Source organism: Aphelocoma coerulescens, chromosome 3 (assembly GCF_041296385.1).
Source record: "Aphelocoma coerulescens isolate FSJ_1873_10779 chromosome 3, UR_Acoe_1.0, whole genome shotgun sequence".
In the NCBI taxonomy this organism is placed as follows: Eukaryota; Metazoa; Chordata; class Aves; order Passeriformes; family Corvidae; genus Aphelocoma; species Aphelocoma coerulescens.
Window position 1 is genome coordinate 6,254,290 of NC_091016.1, and position 17,566 is coordinate 6,271,855.

Here is a 17,566-nt window from a genome sequence, read left to right on the forward strand (position 1 = left end):
TGATCCCCTCATTTTTAAACAGATCAGTGCTGAGCGAGTTAATGGATTTGACCTCCAGAGCTGTGGCTCCTTCTAGGCAGCCACACAGCTGATTGGGGTGAAGTGGGAAGCTGTTTACAGAAATCCTTACCTCTGAACAGAAGTAAAGGTACTGAAGCTTGCAGGGTCTTGACTTAGGCTCTCTGCTCCATCCTGATGCTTGGATGCATTAAACAGCTGTGCCCACATCAGGCAAAGGTGAGTGACAAATTAATGTTTACTCCAACCGCCTCAGAGGCAGAGGAGGAGCTGTTCACCACTGGCAGATCAGAGGTCATAAAGGCTTCCTGTCATTTGGGGATTAGGTCTGAATCCCTGCTGGGACACCGGGAGTGCACCTTCAGGGGTGATTGGATAGTGGTGTTTCATGGCTTTGACAGCTGTGACCATACCCTGATGTACCAAGAGCCACTGCAGGCACAGCACTGCTCACTTTAATCTGATATGGACATTGGTTATTGCAGCTCCCAGCCCACACACCAGCCTGCAAAGACAAGCCAGAGATCCAGCAGTGCCCCCAGCAAGCTGCTGCAGCACCTCTGTGCCACAGATGGGATCTCTGGGCTCACCCTCTTGAGTACATCCACACGGTGTTTTGCACTGACCATTGCCTGCAACTGGTCCAGCATCAACCTTGGGCAGCACCAGTGCCCTTAATTTGGGCAGTGCTGATGTGAGTGCAGATGGAGCTCAGAGTGTGTGCAGAGCGAGGTCACTGCTGTCAGCAAACCTGTGTGTAAATTCCTTGGGAGGAGGGTGAAAAGAGCTGGTGAACTGTAGGTGGGATAAGGGGGCTGGGACTAAGCCACGTGAGTTCATGCTCTAACATGTCACTGGTTTTATCTCCCCTCTAAACCTGCAGAACGCAACAAAAGCTTTGAAATGTCTTCCTTTGTGGAAACCAAAGGGCTTGAGCAACTTACAAAGTCTCCTGTGGAATTTGTGGAGTATCCTTGACTTTTAGGAACCTGCTTCCTAAGTCTTGCTATATCTGAGATTTGCTACAGAGCTTTACTGGAATTCAGAGACAGGAGCTGGGGAAATAGGGAACCCAAATGAAATTTGTAGATTTGACTGTATTTCTAAATGAATTAATTGGCCTGAGTTCTGATGAGCTAATTTAAAAACTGGCATGAATCCTCATGCTGTGGGCTAGGACTAGAGGGAATAGGCATAAATGACATATTGAAGACCTAATTCTTTGTATTCCGATTGTTAAATTTATCATCCTATAAGATGTTATGGTGAACAAATTGTAAAAATGTGGCTGACTTTTTTGCAAAGTTACATGAGAACACTCACATTCCCATTATACCTCTACTTCTCTACTTCTCAGAGCACTGAGCTGGTTTATTGCCACACAGTTTCTTCATTTTTATTTTTAGTAACTTCTGAAAAAAGCTAAGGAACATTCTGGTTAGACCTTTTGATGTTTCTCAGTATCTCTCCTCACGGCTGCAGTTAAGAATGAATGAGATAAAATAGATAAACAGATAAAACAGTGCCTCAAAGGAGATTAATGGAAAGCTCCTTCCACAGATCGCCTGCAACACGTTCTCATCTCAGAGATTCGTAGACTCAACCATAAGATGTATATACAGTCATCATTTCTGTCCATGTAGAGGCCAATTCCAATCCTCATTCCAGAAAAACACTTTTTAACTGAACATCTCTCCCTGCTTCAGAGGAAGGTTCACTGTTTACAGTGCACTGTTTACACTGTCTTCCCCCTGCAGGGGGAAGATTCACTGTTTACAGCCAACTGGCTGTAAACATTCTATAAATGTAAGCCTAGGAAAATCCCAAAGTAGGAACCATAAAGATAAATGCCATTTTATTAATATGATCTTCTTAATGCATCTGCCAGTGCTCTTTCCTTCCTTAGTCTGAGTACTCTATGCAGGAGCAAGCAGCACCTTTAATTGCCCCATATTTATCATATCTCCTACAAAACTGTGGACATCTGGAAGTGTGATGGCTGCAGAAATCCAATGAGGAACCCACTGCCATTCTGTGAACATCACCTGCGTTTAACCCTGCAGTTGCACTTCTCTGCCAGGTGATTTTTGTCATATGTTCTATACCTTAACTACTCACTGTTCAGATACAACAAAATGCAGCTGAGCCGGATTTACCCAAAGGGAACACGAGTAGACTCTTCCAACTACATGCCACAAGTCTTTTGGAATGCTGGCTGCCAGATGGTTGCCCTCAACTTCCAAACCGTAGGTAAGTTATGCTGGTCTCTGGGTTTGGAAAGCTGTACATGTCCACTTCTCTGATAGAGTTGCTGATTCGTAGGTAGGAAAGGTTTTATTCATCAAAAATTATCTAGGGATTAAATTATACTATAGAGCTGTTAGTTAAAATCTTTAACCCAGGCTTGTACTGTGGCTGTTACAGTCAGTATGAAATTACAGTATTTTTTTTTTTATTTTACTGCTTTTTGGAATTTTTATCTGTCCAGAAGATAACTCTTACCAATATTTTTAACATCCAGATTTGTCTATGCAAATAAACATGGGAATGTATGAGTACAATGGCAAAAGTGGATACAGGTTAAAGCCAGAATTCATGAGAAGGCCAGACAAGCACTTTGATCCATTTACTGAAGGAATAGTGGATGGAATAGTAGCCAACACATTGTCTGTCAAGGTACGTATGTTGCTGGTGGAAGTGCTCTCATGGCAATGCCAGAGCATGGATGTATTTATATTTCTGTGGTGCAGCGGCCTAGAAAATGACTATATTAAGCCAAGAAAATAAAATAAATTTCATTTCTTGGAGTGTCATTTAATTCTGCCTCACATTTCTTATTGTAGGATGAATCAATATATTTTTATTGTATGTATTCTTTGCCATAGAAGTACTGACAGAATCACAGAATTGGGAAGTGAATGGATTTAGGAGCAGTTTGGCAGTGTTTTTAGAAACAAAGAGCTGGATTTAAAACATGCTGTTGTGAAGTGGGAGGTTGGACTGGAATAGCTAGAACTCTACATGCTCAGTATAAATACATTTTTCTGGTTTTCTGAAAGTTCTCCAGCAGAACTGTGGAACCATAAATGTCAGCTGCAATTCATTGCCGACTTGTTTTTCCTTGTTCCTTTTTAAGGACCTCTAATGAAGTTCAGGGACTGCCAGGAATTTGCAGATTGAGAATTACCTCTGTGTTCAGGGGGATAAGATTGCATTGGCTGTGACAAGGGGACAAATTCACTTGGTGTAACTCCAGCTATAAAACCATAAACTTCCTGGAGTCCTGCTACTCCTTTAATGGACTTGTCCATTAGAACAGCCTCTGTATTACAGAGTCCACCTACAGAATATCCTCTGTTTTCACTGAGGGAAAACAAGTATTTCTTCTCAGGCTGCAGGCAGAAGAGCAGCAGAGCCATGCTGGGAGGGATGTGGATAAAGGAATAGTCTAGTGACATGCACAGTAATAGAAGAGGATGTGTGGGGTGACCTTTCATGGTGACCTGCAATCATGGAAGCTTTCAGGCCCCTCCTGTGGGTTTAGAGGCACTTTCTTCTGCAATTAGAGCAAATGGAGGTGGAAGTCATTCAGCAGCTATTAGGAGATGCACAGCTTTTTAACGGGATGAGCATCCAGGAGTCAGCAGACAGCTGTCAGAAGGCAGCTGCCTCTGCCTGCTCAGGGAGGGCTCTGCTGGTCACAGTGTCAGCGCTCACACAGGCAGAGCTGGCACTGGATTGAGATTTGCTTTAGGCAAGCCTCAATTTGTTAAGGTACAGTGACACTGCAGCCCACTCCTGTGCTTCTTCAGCGTTCTGAAGTAATTGCAGACCTTTCTTTCATTTTTTCAAGCTGAGAGTTGTGCTGCCTGTTAAAAATAAGAACTAGGAAAGATCAGCTATTTTACAATTTATTTTCATATTAAAACTCCTCTGTGAAGAGCTTTTATTAGAATACAAACTTTTAAGATTGTTTTCTCCCTCACAGCTAAAAGCGTATATATCATTTCTCTGCCATTTAAACATCGTTTTTTCAAGCATTTTTTGAACCTGTTGTTGAGACTAGATAGAACTTAAGAGTTCTCAGGAAATAGGCATACAGATTGAGGAAGAGATCCAAATGAGTATTCCTGCTGAGGGAAGGGCAGCAGCATGATCTCAACCACATTATCACTCATGGGGGAATTCAGGACCACAGGGTCACAGGAAACCAGGCCTCACAAGTTGTTTTTCTGTGTCTGCAGTTAAATATTGGGGGGGGTGCGGCGTGGAGGGGGGTTCTGTTTATTGTGGGCTTAGTGTTGTTTTGTTTTTATTTTAAATGCACTCTATCTGATCATTAATGAGAATTATGGATCTGCATTACAGCCACTCCTTTCCTAATCCACCACAGTGATCTCTAACGATGCTCCTTTGTTCTTTGCCTTTAGATAATTTCAGGTCAGTTCCTTTCTGATAAAAAAGTTGGTACCTATGTGGAAGTGGACATGTTTGGCCTGCCTGTGGATACCAGGAGGAAAGCTCTGAAGACCAAGACCTCTCAAGGCAATGCGGTGAATCCAGTCTGGGAAGAGGAAGCCATAGTGTTTAAGAAGGTTGGTGTAACACTTGCTTCCCAAAAGGGCATTGTGCTTTTTTTATCTCTGTCCAATGGAGTCTTTGCATGGCTTACTTTGCACTTGTTAGAAAGCAGGAAAAGAGATTCTGAATAGTTATTTCATAGTTCAGCTGCTTTTGCTGAACTTCGGCTGCTCCAGTTGTGGCACCTCCTGCTAGAAGGGGTGACTCTGAAGTCCCCTTGGTTGTTTCAGTGGCACAGCTGGAAGCAGCAGCCGTGTGGCTGGGATGGACAGCAGGCACAGATCCCAGCAGCAGTTCAGTGGAATGGCCATGGCACTCTGCCCTGGCTGAGCAGCCCTGCCGGGAACCTGAGAGCAGGACAATGGGAATGCAGCTCCAGCGGCCTGGCTGGCTGAGCTGGCACAGCCAAAGCAATCTGCTGTCCCTGCTTATCCCTAGATTGGGCTATAAAATCACTGCCCAGGTGATGAAGACACAAATCCCATCCATTTGAGATGAGACATAAACTTCTGAGCTACTCATGCAGTATTACTTCATGCAGTATTACTCAGACTCAATTCTCTAAGCTTCTAAGGGGGCAGAAAACACGGAGCACATTTTAGGACCATGCATTGTGAATGTTTTACTGCACTTTGCAATACACCTGCAGCCAATATTTGAACAGAACCTCTGGGTTTTGCTCACTGAGCACCTTGGTTAGGTATATCCTGAGTCCAGGTGCTCGTGAAACAGGTTCTTTCAGATTTCTCTGAGCAAGTGTAGCTCACAAGGATGTTTATACACTTGATACTTGCAGCAGTGCTCTTTTCCCTGAATATTTGGCCTTCTGAATGGCTTTCCTTTGGCAGCCTGCCAGACCTTAAGTTTGGAAACATCACTAGCATTTTTCTTCTGTAATGAACTTGTAATTAGTGTACTTCGTTTCTCTATTTAGTTAACGATCGTGCCTGACTGCCCCCGTGCTCAGAGAAGCACAGGTTACTATTTTTAGTAGGTTGAGAATAAATCAGAGAAGCTCTTAGGTTTGGATTGTTGCTTTTTTTTCTTTCAATGACTAGATAAATTTTAGCATGTATTCTGTGCTGCTTCATCCAGAGCTGAAAGTTAATAATGCAACAATATTGCCTTCCAGGTGGTTTTACCCTCCCTGGCCTGTTTGAGGTTAGCAGTGTATGAAGAAGGAGGGAAATTCATCGGCCATCGGATATTGCCGGTCTCAGCAATTCGACCAGGTAAAACTCTTTTCCCCATCCAGACAGACATTGTGTGGTTAAAAGAGACAGCAAGGCAGAATCTCAACTGCTCTAAATCAGCAGCCACTCAGCAGCCTCATAGCAACTGAGGACTTGAATAATCTATCTTGGGTTCAAAAAAGAAAAATACCCTATTTCACCAGAAATTTAAGTTTTTAAGCATCCGGAAAAACCAATGGAATTAAAGCATCGGAGGCATAGTTGGCACTTCCTTATCTCCAGTACACCGACTTCATGCTCACAGGTTTATGCTAAAAAGTGCAATTGCACACTTTTAGGAGGAAAAAGGGCAGCAACAGCCAATTTTGATCTGTCATCTTTGTGAGAATGGGTTGTGGCTGGGAACGAAAGCAAAATCTGCTCCTCTCAATGTAATTTCTACATGCATGAAAGACTGACCTATCTCTGTATATCTGTATATAGCTGTTATATCTCTATAACACCTTCAAATCAATCCAAAATTACTTTCATTCTCATTGCTGAAAATTAAAAGAAAAATATCATTATTGGCCTCTTCTAACTCATATTATTTCTGCTATGATTAGTGGCCACTTAAATGAAAATTGCTTTGTGCGACAACTCCGGCCACATTTTCCAGGCCAGAGACTTGTTAGAGATCCTGCTTCAGAAAGATGCAGTGACATTGGCAGTTTGAGCAAGGGAAGTGTTCAAGTTCAGTGCCAGATTTTCCAGTGAGGAGAGGAAGCTGAATTAGGGCAAGCATATGGGCCATGAACATGCTCCCAGCTTCACTCGCAGTGGAAGAGGGAGAATATCTGTATCTACCCTGTGCCTTATCCAGCCCAAAGCTCACATGTCCCCATGTCTGACAGTTGGCCAAATTATTCCCAAAGAAGAATTTCCACACCTTTTTCATGAGCAAACTCTGTTTATCAATCCAGCAGAAACCTTTTTTATGCCAGCTGCATTTTCTGCTGGATTAATGGATATAGCTGTTTCCTGGAGGATCTGCTGAGTGCCAGAGGAAGGTAGATGGGTGCTGGGAGAGGAGAAGGGGGTGGGAAGGATTTCCCTCTTCTGGTAAGTGCAATCTTCCCTGAGCTGTTCCCCACAGGCCCATTCTCTGTCCTTGTGGCTCCAGCATCATCACTTTACAGCATGTGATGGAGAACAGCCTGCTGCTCTGAGTTTGTGTCCATGCTGAAAACTTGCTGGAGGATGTTGAGAGAACTGAGAACCCTTTGTAATATGTAATTTCTCTCTTTTCTGGGATGCTATTGAAAGTTACATCATGCTGTCCATCCACAGACTTGTCACTATTCCCAAAGCAAGGATTTAACCATTACTTGGAGAGAGAGTTGCTCACATCAGCCAAGTGAGGATTCCCCCAGATAAATGCATCCTGCTCCTGACTTGGATCCTGACACTTCCCTCATGTGTGGCTCCCAAACTGGACATGGCACTCATTGCCACACGGTGATCAGTCAAAGGTTGGACAGCCAGCTTTCAAAACAGTCTGGAATTTTTCTTTTTACAGAATTATTTCTAAGGATGGTCACACAATAGGATTTATGCACACAAACACACTCTGTAGCCATCACGCCACATTGTGTATTTTTAAAATTAGATCCTGTGTGTGGATGGGCTGTTATATCTCATTTTACTTTGGCTGTTCAGATTGCTGAGTACTACCAGAGTCACTTTTGAAAATGGAATAAGATCTACTAAACTAAAAAAACTCCAGACATAGGTAATAAAACAGAATACATGAAAAATTTAAATAAATTACCATTTTTAGCATCAGTCACATATGTAAGAAAAAACAGAAAATACTGTTTTAAACTGCAGTGCCATGTGCCTTTCCAGCAGTCTGTACACTTATCCCTGAAACCCTTCAGGTAAACCTTTCCCTCCCAGAAGTCCCTGGAGCTGCTTGGTCAGTTGGAGCCACACTATAAATAACAAATGATAGCAGAGAAGCACTGGAAATGCCTGTGGAAGGGTTTATGCTGTGAACTGGTTGTTCCTTACTTTGCAGGCTATCACTACATCTGCTTGAGGAATGAGAGGAACCAGCCTTTGACACTGCCAGCTCTCTTTGTGTACATAGAGGTCAAAGACTACGTACCTGACACTTATGCAGGTAACTCTGTAGTATGCAGGTAATCTTCCTACTGGGGAATAGAAAGGTTAATTGAAACACAAAATGCATGAGTGTGGATGACTTGCCAGGCTGGGATAGCAGTCCTATGAGCAAAGGTCTGCATCTGATGGATCACTCTGTCTCCTCACTCCTAGCAGATGGCCTGATCTACAGTGACTTGCCTGAGGTTTAGGATTAGGGCCAATTCTCACTTGCAGCAGACTCCAAAGGAGGAAATACCCCAGGCATTTGCCACTGAAACACAAATGACACTTTGCATGCAGGACACATGAGTATGTAATTGTTTCCTAGGCAAAGTGCCATGCTCGAGGGAGAGAACTGTGTATAGCCATTGGCTCTTAACAAGGGTAGGTTTAAATGCCATGCAGTAAAGACTGTCTTCTGTGAAAAACACTGTTCTGCCTCTTTCTTATAACCTGAGGAGTGCTGGGGCAATAACACCAGGGCTTTGAAACTGAAGTATTTGCCTTGTTCCTAGATGTGATTGAGGCCTTATCCAATCCAATCAGATATGTAAACTTGATGGAGCAGAGAGCTAAGCAGCTGGCTGCACTGACTCTGGAAGATGAGGAAGAGGTCAAGAAAGAGGTAAGGGAGGTTTCTGAGTCTCTGGAAATCATGCTACAGTATTTAAAAGCACCTACTTTGCTTAGAAAGACAAATATTGAAAATCCCTGGGGACTGTACGTGTTGATTACGTGAACACCTGTAAACATCTCACCATGGATGAGACTGGGGCACACGACACCCCAGCAGCATTGCAGTGTGAGTGTGGTTTCACTGAAGGCAGCGTGGTGTGCATTGGGCAGGTTGTTGGGCAGGGGTGAAAGAAATGAAAAACTGTGTTGTGTGTGTGCTGTGCAACTTTGCTCTGTAGCAACTGAAATCTTTGTGAGTCAATGCCTGTTGTTTTCCAGTGTGCTACTGGTTCCCCTTGTTAAAAAGACAACTCTGTGTCAGGAGCTTTTCCTGAAAATATTAAAAATTGTACAGAATTTCTGACTGTCTCTGGAGAGGTCATTCTGTTGAGAAACATTTGTGTGTCTCAGTTTATGGTGTCTCTATAGATTATCTGTGAGCAAACATGTCCTAAAGAGACACAGGGTAATCATACAATAATTTAGGTGGGAAGGGGCCTCTGGAGTTCAACTGATCCAACCCTTCACAGATGTTAGAAAAAGCAATGAAGAGGGAGGAGACCATGGAGTAGATAAATGGTCAGGCCTATTGTAGCTGAGCTGAAAGCTATTGGAGCTACAATTTTAGTTGTTAGGTATCTGGATTTATACAGTTACCTGCCGCTGTGAACCCATTTTTCTGTATGATTGAAGGTGTTGTACACTGAAATGCACAGATGTTCTGAGCGTAACTGAGTTCAGCCATGGCTTCTGATGGACTGTGCATGCTCAAACATTCAGTCTCTCTGTTCCAGACACTGTCACTGGGGCTTCCAGCAGTGTTTGAGAAATTCAGCTTTGTCTGTCAGAGGTGGCTGTGCCAGGTGTTGTGCACACCAAGTGATCAGAAGGCTCTCAGCACAGTCTCTAGCAAAGACAGAGAAATGCTTTTTAATCCTAAGCTGCCCTCTGCTCTGGTGCCTGCCTGCTGCAATTCTCAGATGTGCAAAACCTCGCTGAACTAGATTTTGTAACCAAGAATACATTCCCAAAGCAGACCAGATGAGTGAAAGTCATTACAATTCAGTAGCCAACAATTTACTCTTTGTGCAGTGTCACAAGTTCTGCTGAATGAGGACACTGAAATGCTCAATAGTATCTTAGATATTTATCTAGGACACGCTACACATGAGATTCTATATTAATAGCAAAGCCTTTTTTTACCATAATCCTTTAAATACCTTAGAGGTCATTTTTACTTTTGAAAAACTACACATTTTCCTGGTATGTACAGGCTTATTTGTTAGTTAGAAAAATTCTTGTCGTAGAGTATCTTCTGCAGTGAATGGAAGATGGAGAGATTACTCTGTTGAGGGGCTTGGAAGCTCATAGGATAAAGGAGCTTGTTTTGGAGAAGCACAGAAATACTTTGTAAAAGAAAATAGTAGTGATTGTAGTGGTGCTTTTGCTAAAAATGTGTCGTGGTTGAGTTAGCTGCAGCACCAAGGCACAGGGACAAAACTGCCACTGGAAGTGTCAACCTGAATTCACCACTGTTACCTTCTATTTTAAAGGCACTTTTGGGGTAAGATATTTTGGTCTGTACTTGGAAATCTTGAATTCCCTGACCACATCAGTCTGTTTTCTTCACTTTTTTTGGCCCACGACAATCACACCAATTAATAATTGTAAGTACATTCGCTGGCAACACAGCTGAACAAACCCAAGTGTGTTTGCCAGAAATGAGTACCTAATTGCACCTGGATTCACATTTCCAATGCCCAGTTCAAGCTTACACACTATAATTGATTGTGTGCAAAGCTGAGCTGTCTCCTAGCACAGATTCCACTCCCCATACTTCTTTCCTTCCCCTCACACACATTTTTGATCTGAGCAGCTGTCAGAGGAAAACTGAGAGGTTTTTGCTTTGCTTTCCTTGTTGTAGAAGTTTAAACTCAATCTCTTTAGGAAGTTCCCCAGGCTTCTCACAGAACAACAGTGAAGTAAGCTACCTAATAGTGAATTGTTTTGAACAAATAAATCAGCCTTTCTTCAGGCTTCACATTACTTTGTCTGTTAATGGTCAGTGTAATCACATAAACAAAGAATGCTGAAGAACTGACAGAAGTTCCAGCATCTTTTCTGGATTTATTTACAAAGTTCCCATCATAAATATGATAGGAATTCCTACCTTTACCTTTCTGGTTGGTTCTTGCTTTCCAGCATGTCCTGAGAAGAGCTGGTTTTGGGGAATGCAATGCCTGCAGAGTGGGTTTTGCACCTTTAAATGAATACATTGTAAATCTCCAAGAACAAACAGGTAGTAAAGGTTGCCCTCTCTTCCCTTGCCTGGTGTCCTTTACAGACAGGAGGAACAATCCAAAGAAATTTGCAAGGAGTTCCTTGGTAAGAACTAATTCCAGCCTGAAGTAGCTCCTTTTCTCAGTAGAAATAAAAATAGACCATATAGATTCCTCTGTGGGTATGTATCTCTCTGCTTAGTAAATGTACTGTATTGCAAAAGACATGGCAACATGAAATAGAAACCAGTTTATGTGAATATTAAAACTCTAAATTAGAAGGCTGGGTTACATCATGTTTTAAAAACAGCCTGAAAGGAAAAATCCTTTTTTTAAGGAAAAATCATGTTTATTTTAGCATTCTTTTAGCATAGTGGGATGAATTATGGGAAGAGCAAGTGCTTTTTAATGAGATTAGATTGCTTGATGTAGTGAAAATTATTCCATATTTACTTTGTGATCCTGCCTCACATTTCTGCTTCAGTTTCTGAAAACAGATGTTTTATGTCCTAGACTGACAGGTTATATTAATAGTTCCTCAACAAGCTGAGATGCAGCATCTCACAGCACATAAAAACCTGGTCTCAAAAGAAGGTAATACCCACTTTCCATGCAATGGGGCACAGAGCTGCCAGAAGTTAGGAATTCTGCCTTTATTTGTGTTAACTGTTGATGATCTGTGTAGCAAACATTGTTTTTATTAAACAAATGAACTGCAGCTTGTGGAGAACTGAGGATAACCACATCTGTGTGTGTTTGTCACAGCTACAGCTTTTGCCTGTCACATTGTTCCTTTGTCAGAAATGTTGGCTAAATCATGTTTTTCCATATTTTGTTGCAGTCATTCCTGTTTGATATAAATGAAGTTGTTGGCACTGGTTTTTGATTGCATCGTGTTTCTGCCTACAGTATCTCCCTCCTGTAGTTCTGGTAGGAATAGGCTGTTGAGACAGGAATTGTTTAGCAATATACAGTGTAGTGTCAGGGTCAAGCTGAAGGAAATCAGCAGCAGGAGCAGGGCAAAACAGTTGGATCAAAATGCATTTTGCCTCTATTGATGCAGCACAGGCTGATGTTTTTCAAGTGGGGAGTAATCACGGGGCAAAAAAACCCAACAACTGTGGTATCCTGCCTCTGCATGTAATGTGATTACCATCAAAGAGGGAGATGGAAGCAGCTGAAGGAACAAATCCAAAACTTCCCTGGGACACCATGGCAACTGGCCCCTTGCAGGGACAGCAGGAAGTGGGGCCTGGCCATTTCAAAATAAAAATTGCTTTGAATGACCTTCTGTTTGCTGAGTGGCGGGTGCCTGCTTAAAACCTGATGGTCACAGGGACCATTTCAGATGGTCAGTGTGTAGTACCATGCATGCTGCAAGCCTGAGCCTTGAGGGGACTGGAGAGAGGGAAAAGATGGTGGAAAATGCTTAAATATTTGGATACCACAGATGTGTTCATGCAGCAGGATGGAGGTACTGTTTACATATTACCCTTGGAGTATAGTTACAAGAAGGTAAGATCTTGGGAGTCAGAAGGATGTCTCTGTTCTGTGAGAATGGTGGAAAATGGTAGTTCTGTGTGTATCTATGAAATTTAGAAGCAATTTTGTGTACATGTTTTGTTCACAGCAGGGATTTGAGGAGCATTCTCCTGCCAGCACCTATGTTATTTCTAGAAAGATTTTATGGCTCTTCACTAAAATACAGCCTTCACATCTGGTGCAGCTAATATATATTGTACTGAAAAATGTCCCTGATGAGTTATATCTGCTTAAAATACTTTTTCAGAATAATACATGCTCTATTTCTGCCTGAAATTTACCCTGCACAAATGAGCCACCTGGGTTACCACAGCTTCTAAGGATATCTTCTTCTGTTGTTTTTTTAAGAATGATTTTTAGATACAACATTTGCAGAATTTTACATTTAAAAACCAGGCTGAACTGGACCTACAAATAGATTAAGTCTGCTAGTTGGGAAGAATAATGTGAATTATCATGTGATTTCAGATTGACCACGGGGATGCACCATCTGAAGCTAACAATGAACCCAGGCCAACACCAGCAGAAAATGGGGTAAATTTCACTGCCTCCCTCACACCGAAACCAGCAACCCAGGTTGTCCACAGCCAGCCAGCACCAGGTAAAAAAAAACAAACAACAAAAGAAAAGAAAAGAAAAAAAAAGTCCCATCTTTTCAAAATAAGCCTGGATAATAATTTTTGAAGTGCTTTGTGTTTAAAGAACAAAGCTGGGAAGTTGTGTGTGTTTGTTTTGTTTGTCTAAAATAGGTGGAAACTTTCCCACCACTTTTCTCTGCTGTTGGGGCAAATCTTCAAATATACAAATATCTGCTACTTAACAGTTGCTCTAGTGGTGGAAATGAAGTTCATTACAAGCAAGAAAATGTGCTCAGGTTTTTTTTGTTGATGTTGTTGCAAGTGCAGGAATCTCTTGGAATTGTTTTTACAGCTGTGCCTAATTTATGCATGTATTTATACATCTTATTCCACACATGAAATACAGGCTTAGGCACTTCTGTATTTTGTATTGACACATGTGCTAAAGGAAATGCTTGTTAAACACAGTGTTTATAATTTTATGACTGCAGTCTCTATAGGCATGATCTGACTGACTTCCAAGGAGCTGGATTCATCCTGTGTGCAGGAATTTGGCACTGACATCATAATATGTAATATAGTTGTACTGTCAGCCTAATGCCACTCAAATGACTTGTGTGAGTTGTTCAATCCTCCTTATAAGTAAAACAACACAGCTCAGGTGGGTTTTTGGAAGGTCACCTTTCTGTGTTGGGTCACAGGGTTGATGTTTTCCATGTTGCTCTCTCCTGCTCAAAAGATGCATTTTCTCCAGTGATGAATAACTGCCATGTCAAGGTGTGTCCTGGGTCACCTGCCATGTTTTAACCCTCAATCAAGCAGCACAGTCATGGCTGTTGTTTTAAAAGAATTGGAATTAAACATCTCTTTTACCTCTAGGTTCGGTGAAAGCACCTGCAAAGACAGAAGATCTTATCCAGAGTGTCCTCACAGGTAATAAATACACAGGTTACACTGCACAAATGATAAGCTTTTTGTCAAGAAAAACATCTTTTTTTTATGAAATAGGCCACCTGGCTTAGGCATTTCTTCCAAGGATTAGGACTGCAGTAACTCCTGTAAAATGTACATTCCAAGTGTTCTTCCACAGGTTTGAAATATTCAATGTTTGGGCACAGTTCATGAGATTGAGTGCCAACAGGGAATTTTTAAAAAATTGTTGTAGTTTCACGAGCACCAAGTTACCATCTAATGCAGAAAAAAAGAGTAGCATTATTGTGAGAACAGAAGCTAAATTTGTTCTGAATATAGTGAATAGTAGTGGAACCATTTTATCACAGTGCTTTCTACCCAGTTAGCTTATTTCAGGTAAAACTACTCAGTTAGTTTATGCCATATTCCCTTTACCCACAGTAGACAAGCAGGTTTTGTTTCATTCCTGCTCACGGCCACCCCTGGCTCCTCTGACTGAAATCCTACACTGCTGGAAAAGTGAAGTGACTTTTGTTATTATCATTGCAGAAGTGGAAGCACAGACCATTGAGGAGCTAAAACAACAGAAGGCCTTTGTGAAACTTCAAAAGAAGCACTACAAGGAAATGAAGGACCTGGTGAAGAGACACCACAAGAAAACCACCGACCTTATCAAAGAGCACACGGCAAAGTACAACGAGATCCAGAACGACTACCTGCGGCGGAGAGCTGTGCTAGAGAAAACTGCAAAAAGGGACAGCAAGAAAAGGTGGGTTAAGCACAGCCTGCCTCAGCAGTGTGCTGCTGGAGATCTTTACTCGGGCCTTCCCTTACAGTAGAGAAATCATAGGGAGGTGACAGAGCGCAGAAAAAAACCGAAAGCAGCGCATTCCTGGTTAATGGTGGATGAGAGTATTGGCTCCGAGTTAGAGCCTTGGAAAAACTCACACTACAGTAGAAGGCATCAGGTGTAGAATTAGGGGAAAGAAACACCTGGAGATTATAAACATCTGACTGTTGTTTAAACCATGATTGATCCAGAACACTTGGGGATCTCTTAATGACTGCCTGGCTTTGCCTCTGCATGAACACCCCTTCTGTGCTTTCTCTTCCCAAGCCTTTCACCCTGTCTCTTTCTCTGTGCTGATACAATTTTTATATTATTTATTTATTAATTATTTGTTATTATCAATTTAAATGCAAACCCAGCAATGACTTCTTACTAACCTTTCCACAGTTATTGCCTTGTTCCTATGGTAAGGAACTGCATGTTAATAAAGATCAATTCATAACTCCTGGCAAAGCATATACACACACAGAGCCAATCAGGGTCAGATACTCTTGCAATTGAACTTTTATTTCTCCCATTGGTGCATCCTTTTTGTCTTAGCATCATTTATTTTTTAAAGTAACTAGATAAGCACAAAAGTCCTCTTAATTTTTATGTGAAATTGATGTAGCTGCAGTTCTTAAATACAATGATATTGAATGAACTTTAAAAAAAATTACTTTTTGGTAGGAGATGATCAGAGAAAAAAGCTGCAAGCCTGCTCTGGCTGCCACCCTTGTTGATAGTACCTCTAAATGTAAATGACTGGGACTCAGGCCATAATTTGTCCCTGGGCAGGAGCTTACTCATTTATGCTTTCCTGATGACAGAATGTCATTTGGCTTAATAAGAGCTTGACACTCCCAGTATATCTGTGTTCAGCTGGCCTAAACCGTTGCCAGTTTTCAGGCTTCCAGGTTCTGTACTTGAGTTTAACAAACTCCCTTAATGACTGGCTGTCATCTGCAAACACAAGGATATTTTATCTGCAGTGTTTTCCATCACCAAAGCGTGTGACAGACAGTGGCAGGCAAAACAACAGCACATTTCTGTCTTTTCTCCTATTCACATTTAAGCAGAAAATCAAGCTGAATAAATAAAATGACTCACTTGTTTTTGAGCAAAAAAAGGATTTGGGTTTTTTACTGTGTTGTGATCTGACTGCAAACCATTCATGATGTCAGGCAGTAAAACCCTGCAGTCTCCTACGTGGAGCTGCCACGGTGCTGTCGGAGATGTGAAGTTTTATGTGCACATACAGACAAGTCTGGAGGTTGAATTTTAAAAAACGCAGGAATATATTTTCAGGGATTTTCAAACTTGCAAGTACATATTATCTCAAGCAGCAGACTTCTAATAGAACACTACATCCCAAGGAAAAAGGGGATTTTTATCATTTTAAATTATTGCTGACACTCTTTGCCTGTAACTGCAAAGTACAAATCACTACTTCACAGGAGTCCCTGTATCAGATGGCCATAAAAATGTGTTGTCTCTGGTCAGGAGCAATCTCTGCTTTATGCCCTTGTCTAAAATTGAGCCAAGATTCAGTAAAGCCATTGTCTACAGGAAGTTTGAAATATTTATTTATACACATGCACAAGTGTTTTGTTGGTGTTGCTCTGAAGTTTCTTTAATGATCATGTCCCATAAAAAGCAGTCAGTATTTTAGCCAGTGCTTAGAAATAGGCCTGATTTCTTTTTTCCAGAAATACAAGAGAAATGTCAGCTTTAAAATATGTATTGTGTAATGGCATCATATGCTGACTGTAATATTCATTAATACTGTCTTCTGGCTCTGTAATATTTAAATTACCTTCACCCATCACACTGACACCACTTAACCTCTTAGCAGAATATTCAAACACAATAAAAATACAAGAAATAAAACGAGGCTACCTTGGGATTCGTGTCCTCTGATGGATGAAAGCAGGATCACATTATTTCGGGTGAAGTAACTCTAAGTGACAGCAGCTGCACACTTGAACCTGGGAGAGAGAAGAGAGGCAGAGCCAGTTCTCTGCATTGTAATCTCGGCACATTTCTGAGGAACAAACTCATTTTTCTCCCCATGTCAACCCTCCCTGTTCAAGGTTTTGTTGTTTTGTCCATCTCCTGCGCTGTTCTGACGTTTCCCAGGCAACTGATTTAGCACCTGAGCATGGCAATAAGCACAGCAGCAGAGCAGGGACAGAGCATCATCTTAGTTTTTAATGTATTTTCCTTAGGTTTGGTTTAGTGTTGGCTTGAGAGTGATACTGGGTTTATTGCTTATTTTTCTCTTGAGCAGTTTAGTGTCATCATATCTCCTTTCACAGTTACATCTATCCTTCCTTCTGTCTTAAGAAAGAATAAAATAGACCCAAGCTGTTCCTTAGTGTTGCTTTTTAGCTTCCTTACTATGTTTCTCCCTTGCTCCTGAGGGTTGCCTCTCTGAGGTTTGCTCCCCACTGGGGTGTGAACTTTCCTTCTGAAGTCAGCAGCCCATGGAGCACTTTCCTGTGTGTGCTATGCATGGCATTTCCTGAAGGGGGGACAAAACACCAAATAAAGGGATGTTCCTACCATGTGCAGCATTTTGTAAGTGCAGATGTAAAGTTAAGCTCTTAAATTTATTGCTGAGTGCATGCAGGGATGACTTGGTTTCCAAAATATTCAGCATTCACCCTTTCTGCTGAGGACTTTGCAGCTTTGAAGTTCAAGTTATGTCTGGAAGTGGGTAAACAAGTTCCATGAGCATCTGTTCGTGGGAAATCTTGGCTGTTGCATTTATAGCTCACTTACACTAAGTCTGGTTGACATCACCCTGGT

At 41.7% G+C, this 17,566-nt stretch overlaps 1 protein-coding gene across 7 annotated transcripts in view; it reads left to right on the plus strand.

Moving 5' to 3' along the window:
- The window catches only part of PLCB1 (phospholipase C beta 1), a 382,634-nt gene that overhangs the window by 302,359 nt on the left and 62,709 nt on the right, over nt 1-17,566 (plus strand). For all 7 annotated transcript variants that reach the window (XM_069008957.1, XM_069008960.1, XM_069008958.1 and 4 more), the window contains 10 exons: nt 902-986; nt 2,144-2,268; nt 2,540-2,694; nt 4,449-4,613; nt 5,732-5,831; nt 7,852-7,956; nt 8,456-8,565; nt 12,905-13,037; nt 13,894-13,947; nt 14,476-14,695. In XM_069008957.1, coding sequence (XP_068865058.1) covers nt 902-986; nt 2,144-2,268; nt 2,540-2,694; nt 4,449-4,613; nt 5,732-5,831; nt 7,852-7,956; nt 8,456-8,565; nt 12,905-13,037; nt 13,894-13,947; nt 14,476-14,695 — 1,252 coding nt within the window. The remainder of the gene's footprint in view (nt 1-901; nt 987-2,143; nt 2,269-2,539; nt 2,695-4,448; nt 4,614-5,731; nt 5,832-7,851; nt 7,957-8,455; nt 8,566-12,904; nt 13,038-13,893; nt 13,948-14,475; nt 14,696-17,566) is intronic.